General features: G+C 49.1%; 1 protein-coding gene across 8 annotated transcripts in view; it reads right to left on the reverse strand.

The window, feature by feature from the left end:
* Window positions 1-8,159: 8,159 nt before the first annotated feature.
* ZNF57 (zinc finger protein 57) overlaps window positions 8,160-17,916 on the reverse strand; it is a 33,956-nt gene continuing 24,199 nt past the window's right edge. For 5 of the 8 annotated variants that reach the window (XM_064382117.1, XM_064382119.1, XM_064382116.1 and 2 more), the window contains 2 exons: window positions 17,333-17,504; window positions 11,022-16,684 (listed from right to left, as the gene is read on the reverse strand). In XM_064382117.1, the coding sequence (XP_064238187.1) occupies window positions 15,064-16,684; window positions 17,333-17,504 (1,793 nt within the window). In that variant the 3' untranslated portion in view covers window positions 11,022-15,063. Of the gene's footprint in view, window positions 9,470-11,021; window positions 16,685-17,332; window positions 17,505-17,916 lie in introns of those variants that run through there. The other 3 variants (XR_010344387.1, XR_001104778.2, XR_001104777.2) reach the window with 3 other exon arrangements.

Here is a 17,916-nt window from a genome sequence, read left to right on the forward strand (position 1 = left end):
TCCATTGCAGTGTCTTTTGGACCCAGGGGTGAGGAAGTGGCTTTTTGTTTTCCTGCATCACTTGGTGTGAATTTAGATGAAACATTTTTGATTCCTACTTTCTTGTTTGTTGGTTTGTGTTTGAGATGGAGTCTTGCTCTGCTGCCCAGGCTGGAGTGCAGTGGCACAATCTCAGCTCACTGCAACCTCTACCTCTCTGGTCCAAGTGATTCTCCTGCCTCAGCCTCCCAAGTAGCTGGGATTACGGGCACCCACTGCCACTCCCAGCTAGGTTTTGTATTTTTAGTACATAGGGATTTTTACCATACTGGCTGGGTTGGTCTCGAACTCCTGACATCAGGTCATCTGCCCACCTCAGCCTCCCAAAGTGCCACGGTGCCCAGCCACACCCCACTTTCAGTGTTTCCAGTGTGTGATCGTGAGACTGTCATTGTTGAAGTTTCCTTCCCAGTCCACTACTGCAGGTACTGGAATTTGCTGTCCCCCATCTACCTTTTCCTTCATTTGGTAAAATTAAAAATTGTATTTTATAGAGATAGTGTCTTGCTATGCTGCCCAGGCTGGTATCAAACTCTTGGCTCAGGCAGTCCTTTTCCTTGGCCTCCCAGAGTGCTGGGATTGCAGGCATGAGTCTCCATGCCCAGTGTCCTTCAGCCTTTATTATTTTAAGATGTGTCTTCCTAGCTACATACCAGGTACCAGATGAAGAAAAAAAATGTGTCTTCTACATTTGTTTGTTCCTTGTGGATATCACTTGGGTGTAACTCAGATACATTAGTCCTTATAGAAGACTCTTGAAAGACATCATTCTCAATTGGTTTCTGGTCATATTTTGACCTTTTTTCACTGTCCTTGATCTTGGTGGGAAATTGGACAAACTGCATTTAAGAAGAAAGACCTTTTGACACAAAGAGGAAAGTTAGTATACAGCTTATTCTACTTGATTATATTGTCAGCCCTAATAAGGTTACAAGCTATATATCCCAGAGTCCCTTCCATTTATGGTTCTGAGTTAAAGTTCATGAGAAGAGAGAGGTACATGAGTTTTGAAAAGTGGAAGTGAAGAAGCCATTATTCTTGGTTCTGATATGCTGTCCAGAAACAAATACATGGTAACCTTATGGACCTACGTTGCAACACATTTTTTTCTTTTTTTTTAAAGATGAGGTTTCACCATGATGGCCAGGCTGGTCTTGAACTCCTGACCTCTGGTGATCCACCCACCTCGGCCTGCCAAAATGCTAGGATTACAGGCATGAGCCACTGTGCCTGGCCGCAACACCCTTTTTTCTTTTTTTTTTTTTGAGACAGAGTTTCGCTCTTGTTGCCCAGGCTGGAGTGCAGTGGCGTAATCTTGGCTCACCGCATCCTCTTCCTCCTGGGCTCAAGCGATTCTCCTGCCTGAGCCTCCCCAGTAGCTGGGATTACAGGCATGTGCCACCATGCCTGGCTAATTTTAAAAAATTTTTTTATTTTTAGTAGAGAGAGGGTTTCTCCATGTTGGTCAGGCTGGTCCCAAACTCCCAGCCTCAGGTGATCCCCCCGCCTCAGCCTCCCAGAGTGCTGGGATTCCAGGTGTGAGCCACCCCATCCAGCCGCAACACATTTTTCTGACTTCTGGCTCTACTAGTCTACAACAGCCCCCAAACCAACATGACACTTGACTTTAGTTTCCTCTTAGCTCATTTGGCAGACTTTTCCACGAGCATCCCCACCAGGGACCCTCTTTACTATTCAGTACACAGGGGTCGTTTGGTTTCACCATACCTCTGTGGTTTTCATCAGGCCATGCCAGGTTACTGCATTTAGTGATCTCCTCTCTTCCTGTGAACCCCTTTATCTCCAGCTCTTCTTAGTAAGCATCTTGTTCCTTAATTGTACCTGTTTCCTCACCCCACCCTGACAGTTGTAATGTTGCAGCAAGAATGCATATGCATGGCGCTGAGTGGTGGCAGTGACCGCTGAACCTACATTCTGTTTTTTTTTCTTGAGACAATTTTTCGCTCTTGTTACCTAGGCTGCAGTGCAATGGCACGATCTCAGCTCACTGCAATCTCCATCTCTTGGGTTCCAGCAGTTATCCTGCCTTACCCTCCTAAGTAGCTGGCATACAGGTATGCACCACCATGGCTGGCTACATTTTTTAGTAGAGATGGGTTTCACCATGTTGGTCAGGCTGGTCTTACACTCATGACCTCAGGTGATCCACCCACCTTGGCCTCCCAAATTGCTGGGATTACAGGCGTGAGCCACTGTGCTCAGCCTTTCTTTTCTTTTCTTTTTTGATACTGAGACTTCACTCTGTTACCCAGGCTGAAGTGCAGTGGCCTCATCTTTGGCTCACTGCAAGCACTGCCTCCTGGGTTCAAGTGATTTTCCTGCCTCGGCCTCCTAAGTAGCTGGGACTACAGGTGCACACCACCACACCTGACGTTTCTGTATTTTATTTTTAATTATTTTATTTTTTTGAGATGGAGTCCCACTCTCGCCAGGCTACAGTGATCTCGGCTCACTGCAACTTCTGCCTCCCGGGTTCAAGTGATTCTCCTGCCTCAACCTCCCAAGTAGCTGGTACTACAGGCACGCATTACCACCCCCGGCTAATTTTTGTATTTTTAATATAGACAAGAGTTTCACCATGTTAGCTTGGATGGTCTCAATCTCTTGACCTCGTGATCCATCCGCCTCTGCCTCCCAAAGTCCTGGGATTACAGGCGTGAGACACCGCGCCCGGCCTATTATTTATGAGGCAATGTCTTCCCTGTCACCCCGGCTGGAGTGCAGTGGCTCCATCTCGTCTCACTACAACCTCCGCCTTCCGGGTTCAAGTGATTCTCCGGTCTTAATCTCCCGAACAGCGTGCACCACCACACGCAGCTAATGTTTTGTTTTTTCAGTAGAGATGGGGTTTCACCATGTTGGCCAGCCTGGTCTCAAACTCCTCACCTGATGTGATCCACCCGCCTCGCCCTGCAAAGTGCTGGGATTACAGGTTAAAGGGGCTAAAGAGGCGGGGCGCGCTGCACGCCGGGAGGAGGCTGATGGGCGGGGCCTTGAGCGTCTGCTCAGCCTCCGTCTGGGGTCGCAGTTTCCCACAAGCCCCCGGGGCAGGGACCGCGCAGGCGCAGTTGTCTGGCCGGCCGCGGTGAACTGCTTGGTCTGGCGTCGCTGGTGCACGTGCAGCCACCGCCTCCAGCCTGGGTGAGTGCGAAGCCCAGGGGCAGTGGGTATGGGTGCGCCTGCGGGTGTGGGGAAGCTAGGGAGGTGGGTGTGGGGGACCCCGGGGTAGTGGGTGCGAGTAGGCCGGCAGCTTTGGGGGACTGAGGATGAGGGTGGGTGTGGGTTCGCCTTGGCATGTGGGGGACCGAGGGGCGCTGCGTTTGGGTGCGGCTGTCGGTATGGGGGCCGAGGGTGGGTGTGGGTGCGCCTGCAGATGTCGGGGAACCAGAGGCAGTGAGTGTGGGTGCACCTGCGGGTGTGGGGAACCTAGGGTGGCTGTGGGTGAGCCTGCCCCGGCCATGGTGGGGCGTCTTTGAGGTCGGTGGTTGTGCTTGTCCTGGGGCGCCGAGGTGGCTACGCAGCTGGGGCGGGGGGTCTGTTTACGTGGTCGGGGGGTGTCCTCGGAACGTGGACCCAGCCACTCCTTTTCCAGTGCTTCCTCCCGCAGCCACAGCTGTGCTCCTGAGAGGATGCAGGTGCGGGTCCTTCATAATGAGGCTTGTGGGGAAGAAGGCGTAGAGCTGGGATTGCTGTGGCAGCTGGAGAGTCGAAACTGGCCTTAAGCCCTTGGCTGATGCCTGAGGATTAGGAGACCCCCATTAGGCAGCAGAGTCCCCTTTGGGAGAACTGGGGTGCATCCCCGAAGATCTGACCCTGGGGACCTGAATAAATTCGGCTCTCACAGAACTGTTCTTGCCAGGTGCGGCCCGAAAGGTCATTTTCTAACAGCGCAGGCAAGTTTGGGGCCTGAGTCCTCCTTCCTCCGTCCTTCAGTGCTTCCTAAGTGTCCGAAGGCGGTAAAAGAAACACTGCACGTTTGCAATTAAAGTTCAGGACGGTTTGAGTTTTCTCTCAGTACACGAAAGCGGTTTGTTGTTTTTATTATTACTTTTTTTTTTTCTTGAGAGGGAGTCTCCCTCTATCTCCCAGGCTGGAGTGCAATGGCGCGATCTTGGCTCACTGCAACCTCCGCCTCCCGGGTTTAAGCGATTCTCCTGCCTCAGCCTCGGAGTAGCTGGGATTACAGGTGCGGACCACTACGCCTGGCTAATTTTTTGTATTTTTAGTAGAGACGGGGTTTTACCGTGCTAGTCAGGATGGTTTCGATCTCCTGACCTTGTGATCCCCCCCGCCTCCCGCCTTGGGGTGCCAGGACTACAGGCGTGAGCCACCGGGCCCTGCCCTTTTTTTTTTTTTTTTTTTTTTAACCAGAGAGTCTCGTAGACTGTCTCCCAGGCTGGAGTGCAATGGCGCGATCTTGGCTCACTGCAACCTCCGCCTCCTGGGTTTAAGCAATTCTCCTGCCTCAGCCTCGGAGTAGCTAGCACTACAGGCGTGCGCCGCCACGCCCAGCTAATTTTTGTATTTTCAGTAGAATTGGGTTTTCACCATGTTGGCCAGGATGGTCTTCATCCCTTGACCTCATGTCTGCCTGCTTCGGCCTCCCAAAGTGCTGGGATTAACTGCGTCTGGCTGTCTTTATTATTTTCAATATACACACAGTAAAACTATTTTAAGTGTATTTCTATGAGTTTTCATAAATGCAAATTTCCACCACCAAAACAGAGAGTATTCTGTCACTCCCCAAATCTCCTGGGTTGCCCATTCGTAGTCAGCCTTGCACCCCTAACCACTGACCTGCTTTAGATACCTGTATCTTTGCCTGTTCCAGAATGTCATGTTATGTGAAACACGTAGCTTTTTGAGCCCGGTTTGCAAAATTCATTGTCATATTTGTAAAATTAGCTAATTATACTTGTCAATGATTGATTAATTGAGACAAGGGTCTCACCCTGCCGCCCAGGCTGGAGTGGGAGGGGTACAGTCATAACTCACTGCTGCGTCAAACGTCTGGGCTTAAGCGATCCTCCCACCTCAGCCTTCCTAGTAGCTGGGACTCCAGGTATGCACCACCAAGCCTTGCTAAAAAAATTTTTTGTTTTTTTTTTAGTAGGAGCTCTCCTTTTTTTCTTTGAGGGAGAGTCTTGCTCTGTCGCCCAGGCTGGAGTGCAGTGGTGTGATCTTGGCTCACTGCAACCACTGCCTCCTGGGTTCAAGCGATTCTCCTGCCTCAGCCTCCTGAGTAGCTGGGACTACAGGCGAGTGCCACCATGCCCAGCTAATATTTTTGTATTTTTAGTAGAGTCAGGGTTTCACTATATTGGCCAGGCTGGTCTTGAACTCCTGACCTCGTGATCTGCCCACCTGGGCCTCCCAAAGTGCTGGGATTACAGGCACGAGCCACCACGCCCGGCCTGAGATAAGGTCTCCTTATGGTGCCCAGGCTAGCCTTGGATTCCTGAGCGCAAGCAGCCCTCCCACTTTGGCCTCTCAAAGTGCTGGGTTTATAGGCAGGAGCCATGGTGTCCAGCCTATTATTGTCTTGTAGAGTTTTGAGTTTTAAAAACTTTTGATGGTGCTAAGTAACAGTGGTGGCAGTTAACAGGCCTTCAAAACTGAGAGGCTGGCCGTGTGCGGTGGGTCACGCCTGTAATCCCAGCACTTTGGGAGGCCGAGGTGGGCGGATCACGATATCAGGAGATCGAGACCATCCTGGCCAACATGGTGAAACCCCATCTCTACTAAAAGTACAAAACTTAGCCGGGCATGATGGTGCGTGCCTGTAGTCCCAGCTACTCGGGAGGCTGAGGCAGGAGAATTGCTTGAAACTGGGAAAAAACGGAAGTTGTAGTGAGCCGGGATCGTGCCACTGCACTCCACCCTGGTGACAGAGCAAGACTCTGTCTCAAAAAAACAAACAAAGAAAAACAACTGAGAGGTTAAATTACTGTATTTACATCGAGATACGTGAGTTTAAGATTCTGTGTTCCCTGTGTGTAACTTTCTTCATTTGTATGATGGGAGGGAAGATTAAATGAGATGATAAATCACATTAATCTCTGCACTGCTTAACACTGAGAAATTCACAGAATTTCACTTGCTTTCCTCATGAACAAAATACAAAGCTATTGGCCGGGGTGGTGGCTCTCAGCTTTAATGCCAGCGCTTTGGGAGGCTGAGGCGCGAGGATTACTTGAGTCTAGGAGTTCCAGGCCAGCCTGGGCAACACAGTGAGATCTTACCTCCGCAAACAAAGAACGCCCCCATCACACACACCCAGAAAGCTGTTACATTTTTTTCTCTTTCTTATGATCTCATTTGATGTAAGTGCAAACTTATGAAAATCATACCTGTGAAAAGCAAAATGGTTTCTGGGCTTTGCAGATCATTAAAACACAAAGCTTCCATCCACTCTTATGAAAATGTATTTAAAATTTCCCAGTTTCAGGATTTCAGATGTGCTGGGGGTGTCCTGGAGACCACCCCTCATGCTTCAGTGATGTGTTCGGGGCACTGAGAGGAACGGGCACGTAGTCAGCCTTAAGCCCAGCCTTATTGCAGTGCCAGGACACGGAGTCAAAGGTTAGCAGAGGGATGAGGCACGGGGGTGAGGCTGGGGAAACCGGGCACGAGCTTCCAAGGGTCCTCCCTGGTTGGAGTCATACGAGATGCCTTTGCTGCGCCCAGCAGCTAACCGCGATAGCATGGGTGAAGATTTACCAAGCTGAGCAGCTCAGCAGACCCTGCCAGGGTTTTTCTTGCTGGCGGTGATGAAGCACTCACTACCTGGTAAATACCAAGACCGCAGATGCCTGGGATGAAAGGAGGCGTTCTGCATATACTATATTGCTTGTGCCATTTCGACACAGAGGTGACCTCGTAAACAAGCCTGTCAAGGGAGAGCAGTCAGCCCTGCTTTGCATGTTTTTTGCCCTGCAGCCTATTGGGCCTTGTTTTACAGCAAAATAATTATCAGCAGGGCTGGTGAGAATGTTTTCCTGTGGAAAAAGTTTGTTCCTATTCCGTACCACCCTTCCAGAAGAAAAGTAATGGATAACATTTAGGGATGGTTTTTTTTTTTTTTTTTTGCTTTTAACTTGGAAGAAACTGAAGGGATGGTTTTTTAAAGGTAAAGTCATGATTGCTAAATGGGACACAGTGATTTTGTAACAGGAGGAAATATCTGAAAGCGTTGGAGGAGGTGGCTGGGGGAAATATCCAGAAGCATGTGGGCAGCTGCCTGGGGGAGGGCAGAGGCCGGTGTTCACTTTAGTTTTGTTTTGAGGTGTTTTACATAAACATGGTGGCTCACCCCTGAAATCCCAGCACTTTGGGAGGCCGAGGCGGGTAGATCACGAGGTGGGGAGTTCGAGACCAGCAGCCTGGCCAACATGGGAAACCTTGTCTCTACTGAAAATACAAAAATTAGCCAGGGGTGGTGGCGCACGCCTGTAATTGCAGCTACTCAGGAGTCTGAGGCGGGAGAATCACTTCATCCTGGCAGGTGGAGGTTGCAGTGAGCCGAGATCGCACCGCTGCACTCCAGCCTGGGCCACAGAGCGAGACTCCATCTGCAATTTGGGATGAAGCTGCAGTACTGCTTCCAGTTACCGCTTTTAGGGGTTTTGGACTTAGTTAAAATAAAGTTTTTTTTTTTTTTTTTTTTTTTTGAGATGGAGTCTCACACTGTCTCCCAGGCTGTAGTGCAGCGGCGTGACCTCAACTCGCTGCAATCTCTGCCTCCCGGGTTCAAGCAGTTCTCCTGTCTCAGCCTCCCGAGTAGCTGCAGGTTCAGGCAGTTCTCCTGTCTCAGCCTCCCGAGTAGCTGTGGGTTCAGGCAGTTCTCCTGTCTCAGCCTCCCGAGTAGCTGCGGGTTCAGGCAGTTCTCCTGTCTCAGCCTCCCGAGTGGCTGCGGGTTCAGGCAGTTCTCCTGTCTCAGCCTCCCGAGTAGCTGCGGGTTCAAGCAGTTCTCCTGTCTCAGCCTCCCGAGTAGCTGCGGGTTCAGGCAGTTCTCCTGTCTCAGCCTCCCGAGTAGCTGCAGGTTCAGGCAGTTCTCCTGTCTCAGCCTCCCGAGTAGCTGCAGGTTCAGGCAGTTCTCCTGTCTCAGCCTCCCGAGTAGCTGTGGGTTCAGGCAGTTCTCCTGTCTCAGCCTCCCGAGTAGCTGTGGGTTCAGGCAGTTCTCCTGTCTCAGCCTCCTGAGTAGCTGGGACTACAGGCGCACATCACCACGCCCAGCTCATTTTTTTTTAATTTTTAATAGAGATGGGGTTTCATCATGTTGGCCAGGCTGGTCTTGATCTCCTGACCTCGTGATCAGCCCGCCTCGGCCTCCCAAAGTGCTGAGATTACAGGCGTGAGCCACCGCGCCCGGCCAATAAAGGTCCATTTTAGAAAGCCACCTGGCTCCCTTCGTAAACGTATGTGTTCATCCTTTTTACCAAGTGTGGTGACGCACAACTCTTGCCAGTAATTCCACCTTTCAGACAGTGTCCGGATAGGTTCCACACCTGATTACAGTCCTGTAGGACACACAAGGTTCTGCTGGAAACCGACGTTACCATGTTCAGGGCAATCTAAGCAAGACAGACATTAGTCAGCCGTGGGGGTGAATGGATGCTCCGTGTGGATTCGCCTTGCCCGGAGAATTCTCAGTCCCGTCCGATTAAGGTAGTGTAGGCCCTGATCTCAGAGGGACTGCCTGAGGCTGTCAGTTCCATGTGGTTTGCTTGTCTGTGATGCCAGCTTGTCACCTTCACCAGTGTGACCCTCAGGGTGTTCTGCAGGGCAGGCACAGCAGCTGGGTGATGTGGGGCTGCCTCACATACTGCCAAGGTGGTCTAGGCACAGCAGTTTGCATTCATAGAACTTACGGGGGGTCGGGTGCGGTGGCTCACGCCTGTAATCCTAGCACTTTGGGAAACTGAGGCAGGTGGATCACCTGAGGTCAGGAGTTCGAGACCAACCTGACCAACATGGCGAAACCCTGTCTATACTAAAAGTACAGAATTAACCAAGCGTGGTGGCACATGCCTGTAATCCCAGCTACTTGGGAGGCTGAGGCAGGAGAGTTGCTTGAACGCAGGAAGCGGAGGTTGGGGTGAGCTGAGATGGCGCCATTGCACTCCAGTGTGGGCAATAAGAGTGAAACTCCATCTCAAAAACAAACAAAAAACTCATGGGAGTTTGGAAAGGCAGCACAGAGAACTTTCCTTCAGGAGGAAGGGAAAGGTTACAGGACAGATTCTGAAAACTGAGAGGAGCACTGTCCCCCAGGCAGCTGCCCACATGCTTCGGGGTATTCCCCCAGCCACCTCCGCAGATGCCTTCCTGCTGTTACAAAGTCGCCGTGTCCAACCATAACTTTAAAAAATCATCCCTTAGTGTTACTCAGATTTTTCTTCTGGAAGGGCTGTATGGAATAGGAACAAAATTTTTCCAAGAAAAACATTTTAATACAATTTACTCAAAGACACATGTTGTTGTTTTAATCATTTTACTTTAGGTGCACACTATATCTGGCATTTCTCCCCATGTTATCCCTCCCCACCCCACCCCCCGCTGTCTCTCCCCTGCCCCCCACAACTGCCCCCGGTGTGTGATGCTCCTCTCCCTGAGTCCATGTGTTCTCATTGTTCAACACCCACCTATGAGTGAGAACATGCGGTGTTTGGCTTTCTGTTCTTGAAGACACATGTTTAATAACTGATTGTGGCCGGGCGCGGTGGCTCACGCCTGTAATTTCAGCACTTTGGGAGGCTGAGGCGGGTGGATCACGATGTCAGGAGATCAAGACCATCCTGGCCAACCTGGTGGAACCCTGTCTCTACTAAAAATAAAAAAAAATAAAAAAATAGCTGGGTGTGGTGGCGTGTGCCCGTAGTCTCAGCTACTCAGGAGGCTGAGGCAGGAGAATTGCTTGAACCCGGGAGATGGAGATTGCAATGAGCCAGTATCGCACCACTGCACTCCAGCCTGGGCAACGGTGTGAGACTCCGTCTCAAAAAAAGAAAAAAATTGGTTGTGATAAAATCTGAAAATTTCAAAAAAATTTCAAGACGGCTTTCCATAACCTCCCATCCCTTTCGTCTGCTCATTCATCCCATGAGCAACTGAGAAAGGATCAGCGTGTTTCTGGGGCACAGCTGCCTTACTAAGTTGTGTGTCCTGGGAGAAAGGTCAGGGAAGTAGGGTCACTCTCTCCATCCACTGTGATGTACTGCAGTGAATGCAGACCGCCGAACACAGGCCGTCAGCAGCGAGACGTCCCCAGAGTTGGCAGGGTGAAGAGCCAGCGTCAGGCATGGGCGGAGAGGTCACAGTGCCCGGGTGATGCCCTTGCCAGACTGCCGCTGTCGGCAGCGGTCACAAGTCTGCAATGCAGTCATTCTCTGTATCCGATCGGCCACCTACTACTGATGACATTTCAGAAACTTAGTACTTTTTGTCAATTTTTAACATTCACACGCAAGAGCCACATAATAAAAAGGCTTTTGTGTGTTTTTTTTTTTTAATTTGGCGTTTTTTGTTTTGAGACAGAGTCTTGCTCTGCTGCCCAGCCTGGAATGCAGTAGCATGATCTCAACTCACTGCAAGCTCCACCTCGCAGATTCAAGCAATTCTCCTGCTTCAGCCTCCCGAGAAGCTGGAATTACAGGTGCCCACCACGTCTGGCTTTTTTTTTTTTTTTTTTTTTTTGATATGGAGTCTTGCTCTGTCACCCAGGCTGGAGTGCAGTGGAGCAGTCTTGGTTCACTGCAGCCTCCACCTCCTGGGTTCAAGTGATTCTCCTGCCTCAGCCTCCCGAGTAGCTGGGACCACAGGCACATGCCACCATGCCCAGCTAATTTTTGTATTTTTAGTTGACATGGGGTTTCACCATATTGGCCGGGATGGTCTCAATCTCTTGACCTTGTGATATACCCGCCTCGGCCTCCCAAAGTGCTGGGATTACAGGTGTGAGTCACTGCGCCCAGCCAGTTTTTGTATTTTTAAGTAAAGATGGGGTTTCACCATGTTGGCCAGGCTGTTCTCGAACTCCTGACCACAAGTGATCCACCTGCCTTGGCTCCCAAAGTCCTGGGATTACAGGCATCAGCCATGATGCCTGGCCATACAAAGGCTTTTATGAAAACCCCTCCCCACTTTTAAAATCATTGCAAGTGTGCCCCTATTGGTAAATACAGCATTTGTAACCTTAACATTACAGCTGCCAGGGAACATCCAGGCTGGAATGCAGGAGAGGCTGCGGGAGGGAGCTAGCCTCACATGCAGCTCACAACTCCAGTAGGGAAGACGCTCTCTGGTCCGCATCAAATGGGAGCCCTCTGATCAGTGATACCGTGTTCAAATTCATGACCACTTATCACATGGCCTAAAAGTTTATTGCACAAATGAAGCTGAGGCACACCCCTGTGTTTAGTGTTACGGGGGTTATTACTGTTGACTCCAGGAATGCACAACTGTGTATCTATTGCTCCCCACTGTTCAAACACCCGAGGCCAGGCACAGTGGCGCACACTTGTAATCCCAGCACTTTGGGAGGCCGAGGCGGGCAGATCACGTGGTCAAGAGATTGAGACCATCCTGGCCAACATGGTGAAACCCCATCTCTACTAAAAATACAAAAGATTAGCTGTGCATGGTGGCGGCCTCCTGTAGTCCCAGCTACTCGGGAGGCTGAGGCAGGAGAATTGCTTGAACCTGGGAGGTGGAGGTTACACTGAGCCGCGATGGCCCCACTGCACTCCAGCCTAGCAACAGAGTGAGGCTCCATCTCAAAACAAAACAAAACACCCCTGAGTTCCTGAGTAGTGCTTAGGTGAGGATCTGTTAGGTGGAAGCATATGAGCCGTCCACAGGGAAGATACACAAGACATCCTGCACTTCCTGTGATAACACTCGTCAGTTCACTCTCCTGGAAAGCCCTTATTTCCGTACCAACCAAGCCTTTGCCGTTTGTTACGTCTGTCTCTCTTTCCACAAAAATGTAAGAGGAAGGACTCTAAAAACTTGTTTTACATCTCTGTATTCGGAGCCTGCACCGTCTCAACTGTGTATTTTGTGACTGAAACGTTTGCCATATGAATGGGCGATGCTGAGAGGTCAGCATCAGGCACGGAACATAGTCTGTGTGTGGAGAAGCCTTGCTTTGCACTCTGCGCCCGCCTTTATCCCGCACTGGGTTTGGGATCTCTGGCGCTTCACCAAAATATGTAATCCTCAGCATTTATCTTACCAAGTTTGATGAGTAACTGAACTTCCAAATTTCAGCTGTTGGCCGGGCGCAGTGGCTCACGCCTGTTAATCCCAGCACTTTTGGAGGCCAAGGCAGGCAGATCACAAGGTCAGGAGATCGAGACTATCCTGGCTAACACGGTGAAACCTTGTCACTACTAAAAATACAAAAATTAGCCAGGTGTGGTGGCAGGCACCTGTAGTCTCAGCTACTTGGGAGGCTGAGGCAGGAGAATCCCCTGAACCCGGGAGGTGGAGGTTGCAGTGAGCTGAGATTTCACTCCAGCCTGGACAACAAGGGAGAAACTCTGTCTCTAAAAAAACAAAAAAGTGTATGAACTGGTACACACCTTGTAATGCTAAGAAATAGTGCCTTAATTGACAAAGTTACAAAGTTGACTTCATATTCCATAATTACAGCGGAACATTTAAATATGTTTTTGTTGGGGGAAATGGCAGTGGACGGAGGCTTACCGAGTGCCTACATAAAATGGTTACAAGTGCTGGGAACAGTGAACCACTGCGTCAGGCCCCTGGGGAGGCAAACTTCCCCAGGCCTTCCAGTTCCAGGTGCAGAGTGACCTTGACCTGCTCAAGGGCTTAAAATGCCTTCTGTAGCATTCCAAAGGCACCAGACTTGTAGGCTCCCGTGAGACTCGCTCCCTCCCGCCGTGCCTAGAACTCCATCTGTAAATAACCACATGCTTCTGCTTTTCAAAGAAACTCACAAAGCCACCACTGCTAGCAGTCTTTAGAATGACTTGCCAGCTCCTGGTCACCAAACACGGCTCCACTGTCATGCCACCCCCTCCCCACCGTCACCTCGCCTTCACCCCACCGTCTGCTGACTGCTCAAAGTGAGCGTAACCAACTGTGGAAAACCTAAGCTCGGGGCCTTCACTGCCTCCAGTACAAGCAATGGCCCCCTGGTCCCACTTTCATTCTTAGTCTTTTTCTCATTCCTCTGTCGCCACTGAACTTGGGGTACCCACAGGTGGTATGTGGGGGCTGGCTCCCCACATATTTTCAGAGTAAACAATATTAGTATACAATTCGTCTGAATATGGTTGGTAGAATATTTCTAGGAAACAACTGTTGAGGAATTTGGAAATTAGCGTATTGTTCTTAATGGCATATAATTAAGCAGATTATTGAACACATACTTAAGGGTTACACTCAGCTCTGAGTAACAGGAAGCTCCAACAGGCTGCCTGATGTGAGAGAGGTGGTCACCCTTACGGTCATTCAGCAGTGCCGTGTGACATCAAGCGTGTGTGTGCTTTCTGGCTGGTGTGGAGGCAGTTATGGTCGTCTGCACACAGAACCGTAAGCTGTACTGAGAGAACAAAGTGTTTAGTAGAAAAATAAGGTAAGACCTAAAGGAGGGAGTCAGAGCTTCAGAAGTTATCACCACGACGGTCAGAACCTGTGGCCGGTGGACGTGGCAGGTGTTATAGTGACACACGCTCAACATGTTCATGTCGGGGGAGACGGAGGTCAGGCAGCTGCTCTCTGTTGTAGAGATGCTCCTTGTTAACAGGGGCAGGAATCAGTAGAATGATCTAGAAGGCAGTGTTGGTGATGCTCCTGTGTACCACCTATACGTCTCTGAGTATGCTGGCTCTACAAAGTGGGTAATGACTTCTCTAGTCCTGCCTGCCAAACCTCATGCAAATTAGAAAATTAGCAAATTTCAGCCATGCGCAGTGGCTCACACCTATAATCTAAGTCTTCCGGGAGGGCAGGCGGATTATGAGGTCAGGAGTTCAAGACCTGCCTGACCAATATGGTGAAACCCCGTCTTTACTACAAATACAAAAATTAGCTGGGCGTGGTGGTGTGCACTTACAGTCCCACCAACTCAGGAGGCTGAGGCAGGAGAATCCCTTGAACCTGGGAAGCGGAGGCTGCAGTGAGCAGAGATGGTGCCACTGAACTCCAGCATGGGGGACAGAGTAAGACTTTTGTCTCTTAAAACAACAAAAAAAAATTAGCAAATTTTAACTTGGAGCCATAAAGGAACGACATTCAGGGAAATGTAGTTCCCAGCCTTAAACGTGTATCCGTAACAAAGCCATCTACAGATTTCATTATGGTTTTATAGGTCTTCCTTCTCAGTTCAAAGCCTACTGTCTAACTAACTCCCAGTGAGAAATGAGGAAAAACAAATTGCAGAAGATGATTAGAGACTGTACTTTACGGAGAACTTTGTAAACATTCCACATTAGAAGGTTTTGTGGAAAGATTTCAGTAAGGTACCATATATAAAAGGGGGGAGAGCCAGTATCCGTAGCACTAGGCCACTAAGAATAAGAAGTACCAAAGCCTCACTGTTGTAATGACACCATGCAGGAAAATACAGGAACTATGTAAAACATTATGTCAAGTTCAAAGTACACTTCAGATCACCACGGGCCCAATAAGGTTCAAAATGAAAATATTTAAGCGATGGAACACTTAACTATTAAAACTTACATACTACAGCGAAAAGGGGACTTAATTTTTCTCGCATAAACATTTATTTTTGAAAGAGCTGGAAATTCATTACTAATGGGTCTGTTTTGCAAACGAGGTATTGACAAAGACAGTATCATACTTATCACCTGTACGACTGCTCTCCCGGTGCGAACTTTGTGGAGGATTATACATGAATTAATGTGAGGTGACCCCATGTTACTTACAGAACTTCTCCCTAGTGTGTGCGCTCACTGGTCTCAGAACGACTTGACAACCGAAGGCTTTTGAGTATCGCGTACATTCACGGGATTTCTATCCGACGTGTGTTCTAACATGGTTCCGAAGGGAGGAGGGCCACCTGAAGGACTTCCCACACTGTTGACACTCGTGAGGTTTCTCTCCCGTGTGCATCCTCACGTGTTTCTGTAAGGATGACGACCAGCCGAAGGCTTTTCCACACTGCTTACAGGCGTAAGGCTTCTCTCCACTGTGAGTCCTCAGATGACCTTGGAACGACCTGGAGGAGGTGAAAGCCTTCCCGCACCTTTCACATTTATGGAGCCGCTCCTCCGTGTGAACTCTCACATGCTCTCTAAATGTCGAGGGCCAAGCGAAGGCTTTCCCGCACTGCTTGCACTCATAGGGTTTCTCTCCAGTGTGAGTGCGCACGTGACCTTGAAAGGATTTGGGAGAGCTGAAAGCTTTCCCACAGTTTTCACAGGTGTAGAGATTCTCTCCGGTGTGGATTCTCACGTGTACTCGAAAGGTCTCCGGCCAACCGAATGTTTTCCCACACTGCTTGCATGCGTAGGGCTTCTCTCCCGTGTGAGTCTTTTCATGTCTTTGAAAAGACTGTGGGTAACTGAAGGTTTTCCCGCATTGCTGACACTTATAGGGCTTCTCTCCCGTGTGTGTTATCATGTGTCTCTGAAATGTTGAGGGGTACATGAAGGCTCTCCCGCACTCTGTACATTTATATGGCTTGTCTCTTGTGTGACTCCTCACATGTCTGGTGAAGCTCGAGAACTCTGCGAAGGCCATCTCACACTGCTTGCACGCGGAGGTTTTCTCTGCTGTGTGAATCTTCACGTGGTGAGAGAGGGAATGGGGATGACGGAAAGTTTTCCCACATGATTTACACTCATAGGGCTTCTCCCCAGTGTGGGTTAGCATGTGTCTCTGAAAGACTGAGGGATACATGAAGACTTTCTCACATTCCTTACACTTATAAGGCTTCTCTCCCAAGTGAGTTCTGACGTGTCTAGTGAAACTTGAGAGCTGATGGAAGGCCACCCTACATTGCCTGCATTCATAGGTTTTCTCTGACGTGTGAATCTTTACATGTTGGGTGAGGGAGTAGGAATGGTGAAAGGTCTTCCCACAGAATTTACATTCATAGGGCCTCTCTCCAGTGTGAGTGATCATGTGCCTCTGAAAGATGGAGGGGTAAATAAAGGCCTTCCCACATTTCCTACATTTATACGGCTTCTCTCCAGCGTGTGTTCCCATGTGCCTCGTGAGGCTGGAGAACTCCACGAAGACCTTCCCACAGTGCCTGCATTCACAGCTCCTCTCAGAGGCGTGAGTCCTGATGTGCTGAGTGAGGGAATAGAAATAAGGAAAGGTTTTACCACATAACTTACATCCATAGGGCCTCTCGCCAGTGTCAGTTCTTACGTGACCGTTGAGGTGTGAGGGACAAACACAGGCATGCTTCCGTTCCTGACACGGATGTGGTTTTCGTCCACAGTGACACTTGACGTGCCTCTTGAGAGAAGAAAGATGCATGAAGACTGTCCCACACTTGGTGCATTCGTATGGCTTTTCTCCAGCAGAAATTTCCTTGTGCGGGGTAAGATGTGGCATTTGACTGACGGTTTCTCCATATTGATTACCTTCATTATTTTTACAGAATCTGTCCACTATATGATTTCTGTTAAAAATGAGAAACATTCTTATTTATGGTATGTTTAATGATTTCTTGATATGTATTAACAAGTATTAGAAATACATTTCAGTGTACACAAAGTTTTTTTATTCTGAATTGTTTGAAGAGGCGTATTTACTATTAACACAGTGTTTATGGGGCCAGGCACCATGGCTCACGCCTGTAATCCCAACACTTTGGGAGGCCAAGGCGGGTGGATCACCAGGAGTCTGAGACCAGCCTGGCCAGCATGGTGAAAGACCGTCTCTACAAAAGATACAAAAAATGAGCCAGGCATAGTGGCGGGCACCTGTAATCCCAGCTACTCGGGAGGCTGAGGCAGGAGAATTGCTTGAACCCAAAGGCAGAGGGTGCAGTGAGCCAAGATCGCACCGCTGCACTCCAGCCTGGGCAACAGAGCAAGTCTCCATCTCAGAATAAAAACAACAGTATTTACTATTAATATTTATTATATATGGGGTTTTCCTGTATTTATTTCTAACTGAATTATGTTTTAAACTCTCAATGTCTAAGTCAATTAAAAAAATTTTTTTTTTGGTTAAAATTCTGAGGAATAAACCAATTTGGAGCAATGCTTATATATTTTTTTAGTTGCAACAAAGATTACTTCTTTCTCTCGTGAGTGCAACTCACCTCAGATTTCTGTGGAGATCTTCATTGCCACAGCCTTCACAATTTTTTTCTAAAGCGTAGGCACAGGAATTATTTCTCGTGAAGTTCGGTATTGTCTGTTCCTGAGATATTTTTGCCCCGTACATATCCTGCTGAGAAACTGACCTGTCGGCTTTACATGGAGTCTCATCGTCTGAAATAAAAAAGTGAAAATCAGCCGGGCACGGTGGCTCACGCCTGTAATCCCAGCACTTTGGGAGGCTGAGGCGGGTGGATCACGAGGTCAAGAGATCGAGACCATCCTGGTCAACATGGTGAAACCCTGTCTCTACTGAAAATACAAAAAATTAGCTGGGCATGGTGGCATGCGCCTATAGTCCCAGCTACTCGGGAGGCTGAGGCAGGAGAATTGCCTGAACCCAGGAGGTGGAGGTTGCGGTGAGCCGAGATCGCACCATTGCACTCCAGCCTGGGTAACAAGAGCAAAACTCCGTCTCAAAAAAAATTAAAAAAGTGAAAATCTCATAAAGAGTAAGACCTGTACTGAACAGAGGAAGACACCGAGGAGTTGAGCATTCTTTTTTTTTTTTTTCTTTTTTTTTTGA

This window comes from Aotus nancymaae, unplaced genomic scaffold (genome assembly GCF_030222135.1).
Source record: "Aotus nancymaae isolate 86718 unplaced genomic scaffold, 86718_ANA_hifiasm-v0.15.2.pri h1tg000028l, whole genome shotgun sequence".
NCBI classification, from domain to species: Eukaryota; Metazoa; Chordata; class Mammalia; order Primates; family Aotidae; genus Aotus; species Aotus nancymaae.